Source organism: Hemitrygon akajei, chromosome 12, assembly GCF_048418815.1.
Source record: "Hemitrygon akajei chromosome 12, sHemAka1.3, whole genome shotgun sequence".
NCBI lineage: Eukaryota > Metazoa > Chordata > Chondrichthyes > Myliobatiformes > Dasyatidae > Hemitrygon > Hemitrygon akajei.
Genome location: NC_133135.1, coordinates 77,221,472 through 77,240,615, shown reverse-complemented (window position 1 = coordinate 77,240,615; position 19,144 = coordinate 77,221,472). Strand labels below are relative to the sequence as shown.

General features: G+C 42.5%; 1 protein-coding gene across 2 annotated transcripts in view; it reads right to left on the bottom strand.

Moving 5' to 3' along the window:
- Positions 1-15,673, bottom strand: part of uap1 (UDP-N-acetylglucosamine pyrophosphorylase 1) — a 56,418-nt gene extending 40,745 nt beyond the window's left edge. The window contains exon 1 of one of the 2 annotated variants that reach the window (XM_073063539.1): positions 15,055-15,673. In XM_073063539.1, the coding sequence (XP_072919640.1) occupies positions 15,055-15,334 (280 nt within the window). In that variant the 5' untranslated portion in view covers positions 15,335-15,673. The remainder of the gene's footprint in view (positions 1-15,054) is intronic. The other variant, XM_073063540.1, reaches the window with a different exon arrangement.
- Positions 15,674-19,144: the final 3,471 nt, after the last annotated feature.

The following is a 19,144-nucleotide window of genomic DNA, read 5'->3' as shown; positions in this document are numbered from 1 at the left end:
AATGTCAGTGGTAAGATTTGATTGCATGTGGCTGGATAATAAGCTGACATGGAAGCACTGTATCAGTAAAATAATTGATAAAGGGGCATTAAATATCTTGGGTGTCTATGAAATTATTCTTGGGATGCTACACAAATCTCTGACCATTTATATTTGTTTAATTAGATCTGTACTTGATTATGGCTGTGTGGCTTACAGATCAGTTTCATCTTCAAATTTAAGGTGTTTGGATGGAATGCATGCACAGGTTTTAAGACTGTGCTGTGGTGCAGTAAGGTTGTCTCCTATTTCAGCTTTACTGGCTGAAATGGGACAATTGTCCTTGCAGTTATAGAGACTGAAGTTGATGTTAACATACCAGATTAATTTGTGGGGGCAGAGAAATGATCACACAGTTAAAATGTGTTGGAGGTCTGTTGGGAACATCTCAAGAAAAGTATTTTTAGTTTTGGGTGGCTGGGTTCTTATTATGCTGGGAATATGGGTTTGCTGGATTATGTAATATGCCCCATTGTAGATCCTGATATGCCTGAGTCTGTTGGTTCGTCAATATATTAGGAAATATTGCTGCGATATATTAACCATTTTTTTTAACCGATGGATCAAAAGATAATTTAACTGGGAAAGTTGGTGTGGCTATTTTTGTGCCTGAAATACAGGTAATAACATTAAAGAAATGTCTTACTAACCATTTATCAGTATATACAGCAGGATCGGTTACCATCTTTTTGGGCTTAGAGTATAGAGGAAATTTTTCCTTGCAAAGTTGTAAATTGTTCAAATTTTTTTTTCCTTAAACAAGTCATTCTAGCAGTAGGTCCGATTTACTTCTGGAAGCTCTTCAAAGTTTATTTCATATTCGAAGTATTGATTTACATGTCCACTGCACTTAAAGTGGTTGAGGGGAATGAGTGGTTTGATTGTTGGGCCAAAAAAAGCTGTTAAAAGTTCAACTGTGGAAATAGACCTTCCACTTAGCAAATCAGAAGCTAAGGGGATAATGGGCAGAAGGGGAGATACCTTTACAGAATACATAAAGCTGTTAAGATTGATAGGAGAGGGAGGTAAAACAAGAAGGGAAGGAATAGTATTGACTTGAATTAGTATTGGGTGTACTGGGCTTAATTATTCCTTGTTTTTTGTTGAAAAACATCACTGGGGTGTGTAGGTTTTGTTTTCATTATGAAACAGCTGAACATGTTCTTTTACAATGTGAAGCATACAAGGTTGAAAGATGGCAAATGCAGGCTGTGCTAATATCTTTGTGGGTTGACAGTTTTCATTTGGAAAAACTTGGTTATGGAAGTTATTTTAATTTATTTCAAATTAATTAATTTAATTCTTCCATTATTTACAATCTATAGGGCTTTTGGGGTAACTTAGTTTTCCTTTGATAAAGGAATAGTAGGGGTTTTATTTTGCAACTTTCTACACAACACTCCAGTCCAGTTGGTGGTAATGCACCAAGTTGGAATGCCAACTGCCATTACAAGTCAGAAGAAGGTCCAACGGTATGGTATGGTAGAATTTCAACAGAGCAAAACAAAATGAAGGCAAAAAGGCATTCAAGACAAGTCAAGGAAATTATGATAGCGAAGCACAAATCTGGATAAGGTACAAGACCATTTCAAAGGCACTGAATGCATCTTGGAGCCCAGTGCAGTCCATCGTGGAAAAATGTGAAATCACCGCCACACTGCTTTGATCAGCTCACTCCTCTAAACCTAGTCACTGGAGAAGAGTGGCTCTTGTAAGCAAGGCAATGGTGATACCAACAGTCACTCTGAGTGAGCTGAAGAAGTCAGTGGTTGAACTGAAGATGAAGTTCATCGCTCTACAATCTCAAGGAATTGCATACGAGGCATTTCTTGAAGAGTGTCAAGGAAGAAACCCTGACCAAAAAAGTAAAATATTGCCTGTAAAGTTGGAAAGTTTCATTGGAAGATACTGTAAAGATGTAGAAGAAGGTCTTGTGGTTGGATGAGATGAAAGTAGAACTTTTTGGCCTCAACACTAAGTGGTACTGCAGCAGGGAGTGGAAACCTGGTCAGGATTGATGGGAAGATGAATGCTGCTAAATGCAGGAAGATCCTGGATAAAAACCTGCTGGTCTTTGCCAGAAAGTTTAAACTGGGGAGGAAGCTCATCTTTCAGCAGGACAACAACCCTAAGCAAACCGCCAGTGGAGTAGCTTCAACAGAAGAAAATTGATGTCTGAGTGGCCCAGTCAGATTCATGACCTTAACCTGATCAAACATTTCTGGCAAGACCTTATTATTGCTGCCATTGTGGTTCCTCAACTAACCTGACACAGTAATAGGCAAACCTTGCTACATCACGTTGTGCAAAGCTAATACGAGGGGTGATTGATAAGTTCGTGGCCTATGGTAGAAGGAATCAATTTTTTTTTTAAAAAAAACCTAGCACATTTATTTTACAACATTGTTCCCTCCTACATTTACACACTTAGTCCAGCGGTTGTGGAGCATACAGATCTTGGACCTCCAGAAAGTGCCCACAGCAGGGGTGATTGATAAGTTTGTGGCCTAAGGCAGAAGGAGATGAGTTATACAGCTCTCATTACATGGACATGCAGGTCAACTCTGAGTGATAATGCAGAAAGTTGGAAGTTAATAACTCATCTCCTTCTACCTTGGGCCACGAACTTATCGATCACCCCTGCTGCGGACACTTTCTGGAGGTCCAAGATCTGTATGCTTCACGACTGCTGGACTAAGCGTGTAAATGTAAGAGGGGTCTATTTTGCTAAATGTGCTAAGTTTTCTGAAATTGACTCCTACCTTAGGCCACAAACTTATCAATCACCCCTCGTAGTCTTAACCAAACAGACTACTGGCTGTAATAGCTGCGAGAGATGGTTGAATTAAGTACTGAACAAAGGGGGATGAATAATTTTGAATTGCAGACATTTCAGTTTTTGAACTTCTAGTTGTTCATGCTTAACAATTTCTCTTTTTTTTTGGCTCTATTGTGGGGGGAAGGAGCATGTGATTCTCAATAAAAATTCTCATTTTAATTAATATCTCTGATCGTAATACATCTATGTGAACAAAGGGTTAGGGCTGCATACTCTTTCAAGGCACTCTAAGCAATTTCTATTTTTAAAAGAGAAACTTCCAATCTGCCAAGATATTCTCTCAGACCCTGTAGGAGGCTAGTGCTGAAATTGCAGGGGTCCGAGCAGACATACTTAAAACATCCTTGGCCATGGTTGAGGTGCCAGAGGATTGAAGGATAGCTAAAGTCATTCTGCCTTTCTCAGAAAGGCCTGAAGAATAAACCAAATAATTGTTGGCCAATGAGCCTAACATCAGTAGTGGGAAAGTTATTAAAAAGTGTTCCAAGGGACCAAATCTACAAGTATTTGGATAGACAAGAGACTGGTTAGGGATATTCAACATGGCTTCATGCATGATAGGTCGGATCTAACCAGTCCTATGGAGTTTTTCAAGGACAAGGTAGTGAACCTGGTCTACATAGATTTTAGCAAAGCCATGTGGGAGGTTGGTCAAGAAGGTTCAGTTGCTTGGTATTCAAGATGAGATAGTAAATTGGATTAGACATTGGCTTTATAGGAGAGAGTGGTAGCAGACGGATGCCCTGGACTCATGGTGTGCCGAAGGGATTAGTGATGAGTCTGTTGTGGTTTGTCATCTATATCAATGATCTGAATGATTGTGATAAACTGGATCAGCAAATTTTTTTTAAAGATGATCCCAAGATTGGTGGTATAGTAGGCAGCGAGGAAGACCATCAAAGTTTGCAGTGGGATCTAGACCAACTGGAAAAATGGCAGACAAAATTTAATGCAGACAAGTGTGAGGTGTTGCACTCTGGGTAGGGCATTGAGGTGACATTTCTTTTCTCCTCATGGAGCAGTTGTGGTAGTCACTGAATATATACAAGGCCAAGACTGAAGGGCATCTCAATTATAAGGGAATCAAGGGTAAAATGATTGTTTTTTCTTGAATTGTCAAAGATTATGCCATTATATTAGTGGTTGAGGAAAATTTAAAAGTTGCATTTAGTGAGAAGTTAATTGTAGGATTTCTGCTTTCAATAACAGCAATTTCAGATCCAATTCAAGCATATGACTATGATGAAAACATTCAGCAAAAAAATACACACCTTTATGATACCAATCGTGGACTCCAATTACTACGCAACACCACCTGACACCTACTGATGCATTTAATTACCACAGAAATAAGATACAAAGAGACAATGAAATACTTCATATGGCAACACAGTAGTCCCCCCCCCCATTAAAAAAAATCCTCTGAGCCTCTTGTTAATAGTGAAAGAAACATTTAAAGTTAATGATGGAGTTGTAATATAGATCTTCTGGACTGCTGGAATGGTTAGTTCAAATGGAAAATTTATTTTCTTTACTACTTGACTGTATATTTAATCATTTCCTTTTGCTCTTTCAAACTATTGAAATCAATGAGACCAAAACACAAGCAATGGCCAGGAAAATATATAATGGGGAATGCTTGACCACTGAGCAACGGGAGCCAGAACATAGAATATGCAACAATTCAGTTGTGTTTCATTATGAAAATGCAAAGGTGCATACCTAGTACTTTTCCAAATTATTATAGAAAGGAACACTTCAACTGTTACACTATGCAACAGAACCACCACTCATAATATATCTGGCAATGTTAACCTAACTTGTAACAAGAACTAAAACTTGTTCCAAACAAGGTTTCATTTAGCTTTAGCTGGATTTCCCAGCAGAATTCTTCTAAGAACAATTCTGCTATTTAGCAGAACTACCATGAGCAATGAACTTATTCCTTAATGGAAAGGATAGCCAAGGCAATTAATCATACAAATTGATGCAGGATTTCAGCTTGGAGGGAATGATTAAATAATAGCTACAGTTTGTAATCGAGCTTTTTCACATACAATTTATATTACTTTTATTGAAATAGGAAAGGATTCTTTATATTATGAGACTTGGGGCATGGGATCCATGGAAACTTCAGTGCATGGATTTTAAATTGGCTTGCCCACAGAAGGCAGAGAGTGGTAGTTGATGGAGTGTATTCTGCCTGGAGATCAGTGACAAGCGGTGTTCCACAGGGATCTGTCTGGGACCCTAGTATTTTGTGATTTGTATAAATGAAGAAATAAAAGGGTGGGTTAGAATGCTTTCAGATGACATGAAGTTTGAAGGTGTTGTGAATAGTGTAAAAGGTTATCAAAGGTTAGAAAAGTATATAGACAGGATGCAGAGTTGAGTGAAAAAGTGACAACAGATGGCATTCAATCCAGATTAAAAAAAAGTGATGCAGTTTGAAAGCTCAGATTTGAAGGTGGAGTTTCAAGGTCAATGTGGAGGAACAGAGGGCTCTTGGGGTCTTAGTAATATTGCAGTTCTATAAAACTTTATTAGACCATAGTTGGAGTACTGTGTTCAGTTCTGGTTGCCTCAATATAGGAAAGGTATGGAAACTTTAGAAAGGGTGCAGAGGAGATTTAGAGAACATGTGTAATGAGCTCACACCTAGAAAGCTGTTGTGCCTAGAAATATCAAATGTGGTAGAATTTAAATCAATAGTCATCAAACAAAATGTCTTAGATTTTGAAATCAGTAGCAAAATGACATCAGTTACGACCTTCTAGTGAAACCTCCCAGAAAGACCTAATCAATGATGTAAACTTCTGTTTCTGTGACATTGATTGCTGTCACGAGTCGTTTTAAGGAAACCCTTGGCATCCAGCACCGGTATGTCATCAAGATGAATGAGAACTCATTACAGACAGCAAAGCACGAAATAAAAAGCAAATTGGCTTATCTTAAATAACTTACAATCCACAAAATAATGATTTGGACACAAGGTTAAGAGGAATGCCCAAAGAACCATGTTGGAATCCACTACATCTTACAAGTTTTGTAAGGTTAAAAAGCTTAAAATATCATTTGATTCTATTTAAAAACCTCAAAGCCTGTGGAACAAAAGTACGGTAATAGTTTCATTTTACTTTACAGTGAGAATAGTTTCAGAAACATACATTTTTCTCAACATTATAAAGGGGGAAAAGCTTCAAATGAATATGCCACAGGGATGAACTTTAGGAACTTAAGGTCTTCTATATTTAATTATCCAAATGCACATCCCAGAAGTTGATGCAAACATCATTTTACCATTAATACTATTTCAAAATCCAGACCCTAGCTATCCCAAGACTTTGCCCTTTCAGAATTTATTAGCTGTGATCTATCTTCCACATTTAATTATGGCAGATGAACTATTAACTTGATATTTGTCTCAGACTTGCTAACTTTTATTTTCATTCACAAGACTTAAATTACTAGCAAAACATCATGGCATGTTTGGCTAACATACCGTCACAAGCTTTGTGAGATAGGCCGGAGAACAATTTGCAAAAGAGGCCCATAGTCTATCGTGTGAATATACAAGTAATTGTAACAGAAGAGATACAAGACCCAAAAATTGAGTTGCTGTGCCACTCCACATCAATTCATTCTGAATCCCTCAAGCTTTATGACATAACTGCTTTTGTTCATAACTGTCAACTAGATCCACATTGCGTAATTCAAGGCTTTTCTAAAAATGAGATTTACACTCCCATAATCCCAGTCAACAACTCCAGCCCAGAAAGGAAAGGGTTTAACTATGGTAAATTGTTGTTGGATGTTAAAAACAACACTATGAACATAGAACATAGAATAGTACAGCACAGTACAGGCTCTTCGGCCCACAATGCTGTGTCAACCCTTAAACCCTGCCTCCCATATATCTTCCCACCTTAAATTCCTCCATATACCTGTCTAGCAGTCTCTTAAATTTCACTAGTGTATCTGCCTCCACCACAGACTCAGGCAGTGCATTCCACGCACCAACTACTCTCTGAATTAAAAAAAACCTCCCCCTAATATCCCCCTTGAACTTCCCACCCCTTACCTTAAAGCATGTCCTCTTGTATTGAGCAGTGGTGCCCTGGGGAAGAGCCACTGGCTGGCCACTCTATCTATTCCTCTTAATATCTTGTATACCTCTATCATGTCTCCTCTCATCCTCCTTCTCTCCAAAGAGTAAAGCCCTAGCTCCCTTAATCTCTGATCATAATGCATACTCTCTAAATCAGGCAGCATCCTGGTAAGTCTCCCCTGTACCATTTCTAATCCTTCCACATCCTTCCTATACTGAGGCAACCAGAACTGGACGCAGTACTCCAAGTGTGGCCTAACCAGAGTTTTATAGAGCTGCATCATTACCTTGTGACTCTTAAACTCTATCCCTCGATTTATGAAAGCTAACACCCCATAAGCTTTCTTAACTACCCTATCTACCTGTGAGGCAACTTTCAGGGATCTGTGAACATGTACCCCCAGATCCCTCTGCTCCTCCACACTACCAAGTATCCTGCCATTTACTTAGTACTCTGCCTTGAAGTTTGTCCTTCCAAAGTGTACCACCTCACACTTCTCCGGGTTGAACTCCATCTGCCACTTCTCAGCCCACTTCTGCATCCTATCAATGTCTCTCTGCAATTTTCAACAATCCTCTACACTATCCACAACACCACCAACCTTTGTGTCGTCTGCAAACTTGCTAACCCACCCTTCTACCCCCACATCCAGGTTGTTAATAAAAATCACAAGAAGTAGGGGTCCCAGAACCGATCCTTGTGGGATACCACTAGTCATAACCCTCCAAACTGAATGTACTCCCTCCACCACAACCCTCTGCCTTCTGCAGGCAAGCCAATTCTGAATCCACCTAGCCAAACTTCCCTGGATCCCATATCTTCTGACTTTCAGAATAAGCCTACCGTATGGAACCTTATCAAATGCCTTACTAAAATCCATGTAGATCACATCCACTGCACTACCCTCATCTATACGCCTGGTCACCTCCTCAAAGAACTCTATCAGGCTTGTTAGACATGATCTGCCCTTCACAAAGCCAGGCTGATTGTCCCTGATTAGACCATAATTCTATAAATGCCCATAGATCCTATCTCTAAGAATCTTTTCCAACAGCTTTCCCACCACAGACGTAAGGCTCACCGGTCTATAATTACCTGGACTATCCCTAATACCTTTTTTGAACAAGGGGACAACATTCGCCTCCCTCCAATCCTCTGGTACCATTCCCGTGGACACCAAGGACATAAAGATCCTAGCCAGAGGCTCAGCAATCTCTTCCCTCGCCTCGTGGAGCAACCTGGGGAATATTCTATCAGGCCCCGGGGACTTAACTGTTCTAATGTATTTTAACAACTCCAACACCTCTTCTGCCTTAATATTAACATGCTCCAGAACATCAAACTCACTCATATTGTCCTCACCGTCATCAAGTTCCCTCTTATTGGTGAATACCAAAGAGAAATATTCATTGAGGACCTCGCTCACTTCCACAGCCTCCAGGCACATCTTCCCGCTTTTATCTCTAATCGGTCCTACCTTCACTCTTGTCATCCTTTTGTTCTTCACATAATTGAAGAATGCCTTGGGGTTTTCCTTTACCCTACTCGCCAAGGCCTTCTCATGCCCCCTTCTTGCTCTCCTCAGCCCCTTCTTAAGTTCCTTTCTTGCTGCCCTATATTCCTCAATAGCCCCATCTGATCCTTGCTTCACTTGTCACCCATGGTTCCTTCACCCTACCATTCTTTATCTTCCTCACCGGGACAAATTTATCCCTAACATCCTGCAAGAGATCCCTAAACATCAACCACATGTCCATAGTACATTTCCCTGCAAAAACATTACCCAATTCACACCCGCAGGTTCTAGCCTCATAGCTTCATAATTTGCCCTTCCCCAATTAAAAATTCTCCTGTCCTCTCTGATTCTATCCTTTTCCATGATAATGCTAAAGGCCAGGGAGCGGAGGTCACCGTCCTCCAGATGCTCACCCACTGAGAGATCTGTGACCTGACCCGGTTCATTACCTAATACTTGATCTATTATGGCATTCCTCCTAGTCAGCCTGTCAACATACTGTGACAGGAATCCATCCTGGACACACTTAACAAACTCTGCCCCATCTAAACCATTGGAACTAATCAGGTGCCAATCAATATTGCGGAAGTTAAAGTCACCTATGATAACAACCTTGTTATTTTTGCACCTTTCCAAAATCTGCCTCCCAATCTGCTCCTCGGTATCTCTGCTGCTACCAGGGGGCCTATAGAATACTCCCAATGGAGGAACTGCTCCCTCCCTTCCTGACTTCCACCCATACTGACTCAAAAGAGGATCCTGCTACATTACCCACCCTTTCTGCAGCTGTAATAGTATCCCTGACCAGTAATGCCACCCCTCCTCCACTTTGTCCCCCCCTCTATCCCTTTTAAAACACTGAAATCCAGAAATATTGAGAATCCATGCCTGCCCTGGTGCCAGCCAAGACTCTGTAATGGCTACTACATCATAATTCCATGTATGTATCCAAGCTCTCAGTTCATCACCTTTGTTCCTGATGCTTCTTGCATTGAAGTACATGCACTTTAGCCCTTCTACTTTACTACCTTTACACCCTTTATTCTGCTTCTCTTTCCTCAAAGCCTCTTTATATGTTAGAAGTGGCTTTACTCCATGCACTATACTTGAAGTTCTCGCATGACCTTGATCCTCTTCCACCTCACTATGTGCTCTAACGCTCTGGTTCCCCTCCCGCTGCAAATCTAGTTTTAAACCCCCCCCCCCCCCCCACCAGAGCAGCACTAGCAAACCTTCCCGCAAGGATGTTAGTCACCCTCCAGTTCAAGTGCAACCTGTCCCGTCAGAACAGTTCCCACCTTCCCTGGAACAATGCTCAATTGTCCAGAAACATGAAGCCCTCCCTACTGCAACAACTCCTTAGCCACGTATTTAGCTGCATTATCTTCCTTTTTCTGGCCTCACTAGCACGTGGCACCAGTAGCAATCCTGAGATTGCAACCCTGGAGGTCTTGTCCTTCAACTTTGCACCTAACTCCCTAAACTCTCTTTTCAGGACCTCTTCCCCCTTCCTCTCCACGACATTGGTCCCTACATGGACTATGACATCTGGCTGCTCACCCACCCTCTTGAGAATACTGAGAACTCGATCCGAGATATCGCGGACCCTGGCACCAGGGAGGCAACAGACCATCCGGGATTCTCAATCTCTCCCACAGAACCTCTTCTCTGTCCCCCTAACTATCGAATCCCCTATCACTACTGCTCTCCTCTTTTCCCTCCTTCCCTTCTGAGCTGAGGTCCAGCCTCAGTGCCAGAGACGCGACCACTGCAACTTGTCCCTGGTAGGTCATCTCCACCAGCAGTATCCAAAACGGTATACTTATTATTGATGGGAACGGCCATAGGGGTGCTCTGCTCTTCCTGTCCAGACAGTCACCCAGCTACCTGTCTCCTGACATTTAGGGGTGACTATCTCCCTAAAACTCCAGTCTATTTCTGCCTCTGCCTCATGAATGATCCGAAGTTCATCCAGCTCCAGCTCTAGTTCCCTAACTCGGTTTGCCAGGAGCTGCAGCTGGATGCACCTTTTACAGGTGTGGTCATCAGGGACAATTGTGCTTGCCCTGACTTCCCACATACTGCAAACAGAGCACCCGACTGCCCTAACTGCTGCCTCCATTACCTACTTCTAAGCTAATAAGATTAATTAAAGATTAATTAAAGGATCTTACCCGGCCTTACCTCCCTGGGAGTAAGCTCGTCCTCAGCCTCAGCTCGCTGAAGCCTCTTGAGCCAAAGCCTTCCTACTCTGTCTCCCACTACTCCGTCGCCCGCTCCTCTGACGCCCGCTCCGTTAATCTGCTCACTTTTTTTAACTCTCCCGCTGTCTCACAGGCTGACCTTAATACGCTTGCTCAGTTGTGCCCCATTCAAACTGCTGCAGGAATGACTTTTATGTTCAAACCTACTCCTTATTTTTCTCTCTGTACACAATGTTATTCTAATTCACCCCACTTCCTTTTATGCTTTTTTTTCCTACACTTAACTTCTATCTTTTTGGATGACAAGATAGACTATTGGTTGCATTTTTCACTAAGGTCCCAGCCACCTTCATCTTGCCATTATCAATACATATCAAGGTCTAAAATTTGAGCTTAATGTTGCGTAACTGAAAGGAGTGTGAGATGCCTCACAACAACAAATTCTAGCCAAGTAGACAACAAATTTTATATTCAGTCAACACTTCCCTATTTGTTACCTCCAAATGCAAGACAGGATTCTTAACAGAATTGTTGAATAATACTTCTCCACCCACAACACAGAATAAGTACTCATCTCCACCCATTTCTGCAATGTAATGTCCCCATTGAGACTCCGACAGGGAAGCAAATTTGATACAACCAACAGTCAAGCATTCTAAATATAATCTTATTTTCAAATTCAAACTGAGGCACAGCATAGGATCCAAATCAACCTATTAGTGAAGCTGCCATCTCTTGCTACAAAAGGAAAGTATAACTATTGGAAGTTTTTTTTTAAGAAAACTAAACAATTATACATTAGCTACATTAGGTCCATGGTATTGCAAATGGGCAATGTAATGATTGTTCCTTTAAAGCCACTGTTCAAATATTACTTCATAAAGATTCATGGAAACATACAGCACAGAAACAGGCCTTTCAACCCAACCTGTCCACAGTGATTTTGATGCCCATCAATGTTAATCCAGTTTTTCTGTGTTTGGCCCCAATCCCTCTGAGCCTTCCCTATCCAAATGACTTATAAATGCTGCATTCATACCAACTTCAGCCACCTCTTCTGGCACCACCTTCTATATGAAAACCTTTCCTTTCAGAACCTTTACACATCCTTCCTTTCTCACCTTAAACCTACCCCATCTAGCTGTAGACTCTCCTCACCCCGATAAGGTCATTGAGCTGAAATCATAACCATTTCTTTCTGTCATTACCTAATCTGCAAACCTGTGCTCACTGACTGCCTGCTCTCATTTATCAGCCAGGGATACGCCTACTCTCGGTAATTCTGCAACAGTAAGAGTCACGTATGAAGTGTGAATGTTGGAATGTTGAAGGTAGCACAGAAAAAGTGAAATTAAATGAAACCAGTGCTTACATATAATATGCTTAGGATGTTAATTTAAGCAAGGTTGCCACAGTTGCCTTCCCTATCCCTTCTGCTCCCTCCCCAAAATAAAGCACATTACTTACATTTGGTCAAGTCCCACTTTCTCTTCAGGTACCTTCACATCACTTTTCATTTGCTAACACTTGTCTGAAGCACTTTGGGATATTTCAAGTGTTTTGGCGTCATGGATTCCAGGCAGAGACAGGCTCTTCAGCCAACCATGGTGCCCAACCAGCTAATCCTAGTTTCCTGCATTTAGCCCATATCCCTTTAAGCCCTGCTCCTCCATGTATCTATACGAGAGCTTCTTAAATTATGCCTTTATACCAGCCTCAACTATTCACACTGGCAGCTTCTTCCAAACACTCACCATCTTTGTGAAAAAGTTGCCCCTCAGATCTTTTTTAAATCTTCCCCTCTTAACGTAAATCTAGGGCCCTCGCTTCCGCCTCCCCTACCTTGGGGAAAACACAGTAACCATCCACTAAATCTATACCTCATAATATTAAACATTCCTGTAAGGTCACAGCTTGTTCTCTTCTGTCATTGATGGAGAAAATCAAAATTCTTTTGAATTTGCATAATTAGTCAGGATTTCACTGGAGCAATTTAATAATGCCTAGATCTATGTCTAAGACAGCACAATTATCAAAGATTACAATTTTTATTTTTAAAGTCGGGCAACAGGAACTCAAAGCGTGGAACACAGAAGATTTGCACCAAGTCAGGAAGTGTCTACAGATAGAGAAATAGGCTCATGTCACAATTTGATAATCTCCCATCTTAAAAATTTCTCCATAGACAATGCTTGACCTACTGAGTATACACAGTATTTTTTAGCATCTGCATCTGTTTCTTTTAGAATTACATCAAATGTTTCTCTGGTCAGTTTCCCAACCAAGTACAATAACTTTTGCCTCACTTTTATTTTACAAATAATGAAAACTATTAGAACATTAACTCCCAATATTACATATAATGTATGTGTATTGAAAGATCGGACAGAAAAGTTATGCAACACTATCCCAGGATTTACAGTGACTGGTAAAGTGGTCACATTTTCAGTATGGCCTAAAGAGATAAATTTATTTATTTATTTATTGGGATAGAGTATGGATTTGGCCCTTCCAGCCATTTGAGCCACACCACTCAGCAACCCTGATAATAACCCTAGCCTAATCACAATGTAATTTACAATGACCAATTAACCTATCAACTGGTACGCCTTTGGACTGTGGGGGAAACACACGCAATCACAGGGAGAATGTATAAACTCCTTATAGGCATCGGTGGGAATGGAATGTGGGTCGCTGGTAGTGTGAAGTGTTGTGCTAACCACTATGCTACTGTGCTGCCCCAATTTATCTCCCAATAGGCCAAATTGCTGAATGCAGTTTGCTTTATGCTCAGCAAAATTGTGGGACTGAGGACAGTAGAGACAGAAAGAGTGCCCAGAAAATGCTGAGAAAACTGACTGTCCATTCAGCCCATCATGACTTAACCAGCAGTCATTGGTCAAAAGCAGAATATTCCTGTACTTTAATTCAAGAACTAAAAAATTCAGATAAACATTTTTCTTGAATTCATATCCCCAGGTAGACTGTAAAACAATTGAAAACATCAAAAATAATTCAATATATAAGCCCTTCCCACTACCTAATCATCTCCTCTCAAATAAATAATGTTTCTGTGCAAATCTAATCTGCTGCAGATTATTTATATCTTTTATTACCATTATCCAGTAGGGAAATGTGGCAACTTCTCACCTCACCTCTAAACCACAAGATATTCTGTTGGGAACTGCCAGTGTAACTGTAACAAGGAATTCTGACACATTGGCACCAATGCAGATTGCCTTAAAATAACAAATTAACTCTTGCACACAGATCATGTGTAAAATACAAAGAATTCGTTCAATTAAAGGCATCTACCTGAACAGAATGGCCCAATAAACTATCGAATTATTAAATGATCAGCATACAAAAAAAGGCCAGTCAGTAAAGCTGTTTATTGAATAACTTTGACTAAGATAACTTAACACAACTTGATGATCAGGTGAAGATAACTGCTTTCCTTCTGAAAACAATATCAAAGAATCTATAAACCAAATGTCACTATATATTATTTGCTATTGCAAATTTGAGTAACTGAATTTAAACATCCCCATTGTCATGGCTCATATCTCTAATAACTTTCTCCAGTAAACATAGAGCTCCATTTAACCCATGGACCTCTAGCAGCTGAAATTTCTTGGAGACAGTTTGTTATGTACTGGAGCCCATTTGATCCACCTAGCCACCCATTTGAGGTGATCCCTAAAATACCAAGTTACTTTTCCTCTAGTAACCAAGTTTTTTTAAGCCTTGATTGATGCTGCTTCTATCTATTAGCAGGGAGTAGCCAGTTTCCCAACGTCACAGTGTATTTTAAACATCTGCAACAGGACATTCGGTTCATCCAGTTGATACCAGCTCTCAGGAGTTCTCACGTTCTCTTACTCATTTTAATTTAACCGGTTTTCTCACGTAGCTATCTACACCTGATCTTCCAGACTTCAGTGGGGCAAGCAGCAGCGGCCAGTTAACCAGCCAGCACATCTGTGTGACTGGGGGTGGGGGTAAAGCCGAATACCCCGGGTCAGGATTGAACTGGGGGCTCGCTGGAACAAGAAACCCCAACTTCTGCATACACCTTTCTTTCATCCGCCCCGTTTTTATCGCGTCCACTACTTTCAGCCGTGAAAATTCACCAAATGAATTCGGCAGTCCCGAGGGGGCGGGGCGGGAAGCGCTCGATGGCGGAGGCACCAGCGTGGAGCGGATGTGTTTAAGGACACGTTTTATTACAGAAGAGCCATTCATGCGCTGCGCCCATCTTCCAGCTGCAGAGGTTTAATTTCCCCCCTCCCGCCCGCACCCACCCACCCAAAGCCTGGGCCGGCCGGCCGGCTGGCTGGCTCTCACCTTCCGCTTCCCACGTCGGCAGTCGCTCCCGGTCGCGGGTGATGCTGCCCTGTACTTCCTTGGGCACCGGCTCCATGTGCTCGTCCACTTTCTGCTGCCTCTGCAGCGCTTCCGAGCCCTGCACGGCCTGGCGGAAGAAGCGCATGGTTTCGGGGAAGTGGCAGGCGTCGAGATCGGCGAGCAGCTCGCCGCGCTCGGCCTCCTTCAGCTCGTCCCAGAAGCGGAGCAAGTGAGCCTGGCCGTCCGCCGCCAGCCGCTGGCGGAGCCCGTTCTCGTCCATCGCGGCGGGCTTGATTCGGCCCGGGGGGGGGAGGGACGCACACCAGCCGGTGGAATTCCTACCGCTGTAAGAAATGTACAGAATTGAAAGAAATATCTGTATATGGGAGGGGGAAGAGTGCGGAATGAATGATCTTCCGCACTGCGGCCGCCGTTAAAACCGTGAACAGGCCCGGGTTTTGAGAGAGAAGATAATTTTACAAAACTGCCTTATTAGCAACAGACAGAAATGGTCAGCCCGCAGCGCTGATAGTAATCCTGCTACTCCACGTCCGGTGCAGGATATTTAAAGTCAGCCATCAAAGGTGCCGGCAGCCAGTGGGAACTAGTGAACTGGGATGATCGGGGCCGGTTCCGACCCGCCTCCCTGCCCTTGTTCGGTGTCAGGGCCGCCTCCTCCCACCCACAAACATACAGGCATATTCATTCCCTGACGTGTGCCATTGCCGGGACACCGGCTCGCCACTTTATATATATATAAAAAACACAATAGATTCTAGAATTCGAAAAGAAAAGCAATTGATTCTGCAAACGATCAGCAGGTCGGACAGCGCCTGTGGACAGTCCCTGCTTCAAGTAAGGGACCCCGGGTCGCGTTTGGTTCACATTCCTACTCGCCACGTATGATTACCTCTCCACAACATTACTTCTGTCGGGGTTTCTGGGGGAGGTAGTGCTGTGTAAAATACTCTCAAAACGTCTGATAATATCTTGTCAATTACCTCCCAATGCAAGCTAATGATTTATCAAGGGGGAAATAAAATGAGCAGATTGATGTCGAATTCTTCCATCAATTTCCTGGTCATGAAAATTTATAGTATACGTGTCCTTTGGACATAACGAATAGGTGTGGGTACAAGCAGGCTATTTCCTCAACTCTTTTTTTTGGTCTGTAAGTTTATAACAGAGAGGAAGGCCATTCGGCGATCAGGTCCATGCTAGTCCCTGGAGATGTCAATACTGAAGGGCGAAAGCAATATATTTTATTTTAAAAACATGACAAGGGTTTGCGAGTAGCATTGGGAAGCATTTAAGATATTTCGAAATTCTCAACGAGAACTGTCTGCCCAGAAATAAAATAATTCCTCAGGAAAAGTAACTTATTCCTGTCTAACAATAATGAGTGGAAATGACATTGGATTAAAGACGCATAAAAGTTGCCAATATGCATCGTTCCACGATGTTTTGCCGAATTATTTGTTTATTTAAAGATATGTTAAACTGTAGGTCCTTAAGGCCCTTCGAGCCGCACCGCCAGCAACACACCGATTTAACACTAGCTTAATCAAAGTTCAAAGTAAAATTTGTTATTGGAGTACGTACAAATCATCGCATACAACCCTGGGATTCATTTTCTATTGTAAACATCAGGACCTATAGACTATAATCTGTGCAAATGCAGATATAAACGAATAGCAACAAATAAAGAGCATACAACAGAATCCTTAAATGAGTGTAGCTATCCCCTTTCGTTCAAGAGCCTGATGTTCCTGAACCTGGCGGTGCGAGTCCTGATGCACCTGTGCGTTCTACCCGATGGCAGCAACGAGAAAAGGGCGTGGCCTGGGTGGTGAGGATCTTTGATGGTGGACGCTGCTTTTCATGTAGATGTACTCAATTGCTGGAAGGGTTTTACCCGTGATGTACTGGACCGAATCCACTACCCTTTGTAGGAATTTCCGCTCAAAAGCTTTGGTGTTCCCATACCAGGCCATAATGGTCAAACATCACGCTTTCCACCACACATTATAGAAGTTTACCAAGGTCTTCGACGACATGCCGAACCTCCGCAGACTCCTTAGGAAATAGAGGCGCTGCCGTGCTTTCTTCGAAATAATATTGATATGATGGGTCCGGGACAGATCCTCTGAGACAGTGACACCCAGGAATTTCTGACCCTCTCTACTTCTCATCGTCCGACGATTATTCGCTCATGGACCTCCGGTTTCCCTCTCCTGAAGTCTACAATCAGTTTCTTGGTCTCATTGACACTGAGTGAGAGATTGTTGTTAGGACACCACTCAGCCAAGTTTTCAGTCTCCCTCCTGTATGCCGATCCACCACACCCTGTGATACAGCCCACGACATTGGTGTTATCAGCAAAGTTGGATATGGTGTTGGAGCTGTACTTAGCCACACAGTCATGGGTGTAAAGGGAGTTGAGCAGGGGACTAAGCACACATCCCTGCGGTGCGCCTGTGCTGATGGAGAATGTGGAGGAGAGGGTTTTGCCAATCGGAACTAACAGGGGTCTACAAATAAGGAAAAACAGGATCCAGTTCCACAAGGGGATGTTGAGGCCCAGATCTTGGAGTTTACTAATTAGTTTTGAGGGGACGATGGCGTTAAATGTTGAGCTGTAACTGATAAAGAGCATCTTTGCTGTCCAGAGGTTCCATCCGGAGCTGTGGGAAGAGCCAACGAGATGGCATCTACTGTAGACCTGTTGTTTAGGTGGATGAATTGGAGCGGATCCAAGTTGCCATTCAGACAGGAACTGATATGGTTCAACACCAGCCTCTCAAAACACTTCACAGAATAATTTACAACTACTATCCCGTTCGTCTTTGGACTGTGGGATGAAACCCGCGTGGTCACGGCGAAGAGGTACAAACTTCTTCACAAATGGCTTCGGAATAGAATTCCGAATCGGACTGTACACCCCGAGCTGTAATAACGTCGCGCTAACCTCTACACTACTATTACTATTAGTAATCAAATGTCCATTTAAACTAATCCTTTCTGCCTGCACAATGCCCAAATCTTCCCATTTACTGCACATTTATCTGCATGTCTCAGTGCCTCTTAAACCCCTCTATCGTATTTGCCTTCACCACCCACCCTGGCGCGAATTCCAAGCGCCAACCATTTGCCCTGCACATCTCTGAATTTACCATTTCTCACTTTAAATGCTCCACTTTAAAGTCCTCCAGCCTTAGGCATTCAGATGAGCAGTAAATCCGAGGGTTAAGATATTTTCAGGCCGGCGATGAATTGATAGGATAAAATATGAAAAGCAAATTAGCAAACTAATATTTGAAATTGTACAGGAACTCATACAACATTGAAAAACTATAGCATAAATAATGAGCCCCAGAGACACCACAAGGAAAGTTTAACGTGTAACAGAAATTGCTGACTTAGAGTTTACAATGAAATATTTTGCACCTCTGTTTTATTGCTGTACCTTCCAGATTTAACCACATCTCTATTGAAAGGGAAGTCCCAGTGTCACTCACCAGCTTGCGCCTGTTCGCTGATGAACCTTTGGGAGCTGGAATCTCTCGCCCTCTGCCACCAGCAACACGAGGAAATCTGCAGGTGCCGGAAATTCAAAGCAACACACACAAAATGCTGGAGGAACTCAGCGGGCCAGGCAGCATCTATGGACAAGAGTACAGCCGACGTTTCGGGCCGGGACCCTTCACCCCTCATGAGCCCTGATGAAGGACCTCGGTTTGAAACGTCAGCTGTTTACTCTTTTCCATCGACCTGCGGAGTCCCTCCTGCATTTTGTCTGCTATCAGCAACCCTGGCTGTCTCAAGATTTTTTGAAGTAGCTCGGCCTTTGACAAATCAGTTCAGGGGATTAGATGGGGAACTGTACTTTAGGGTCTGGAACTGTGCGATGCAACAGCTCAGGGTTGTAAATTAGCCATTATAAGTACAGGCTCAAACGTGAAGAACTGCAGGACTGATAGCGATAGTCTACAATCTCCCACCGCTTTCCCTTTACAATCTGATTCTCGGCAGTAAAAATCTCGGCACTGCGGATTTCTACTGCTGTTACCGGATAGTAATGACCAAAAAT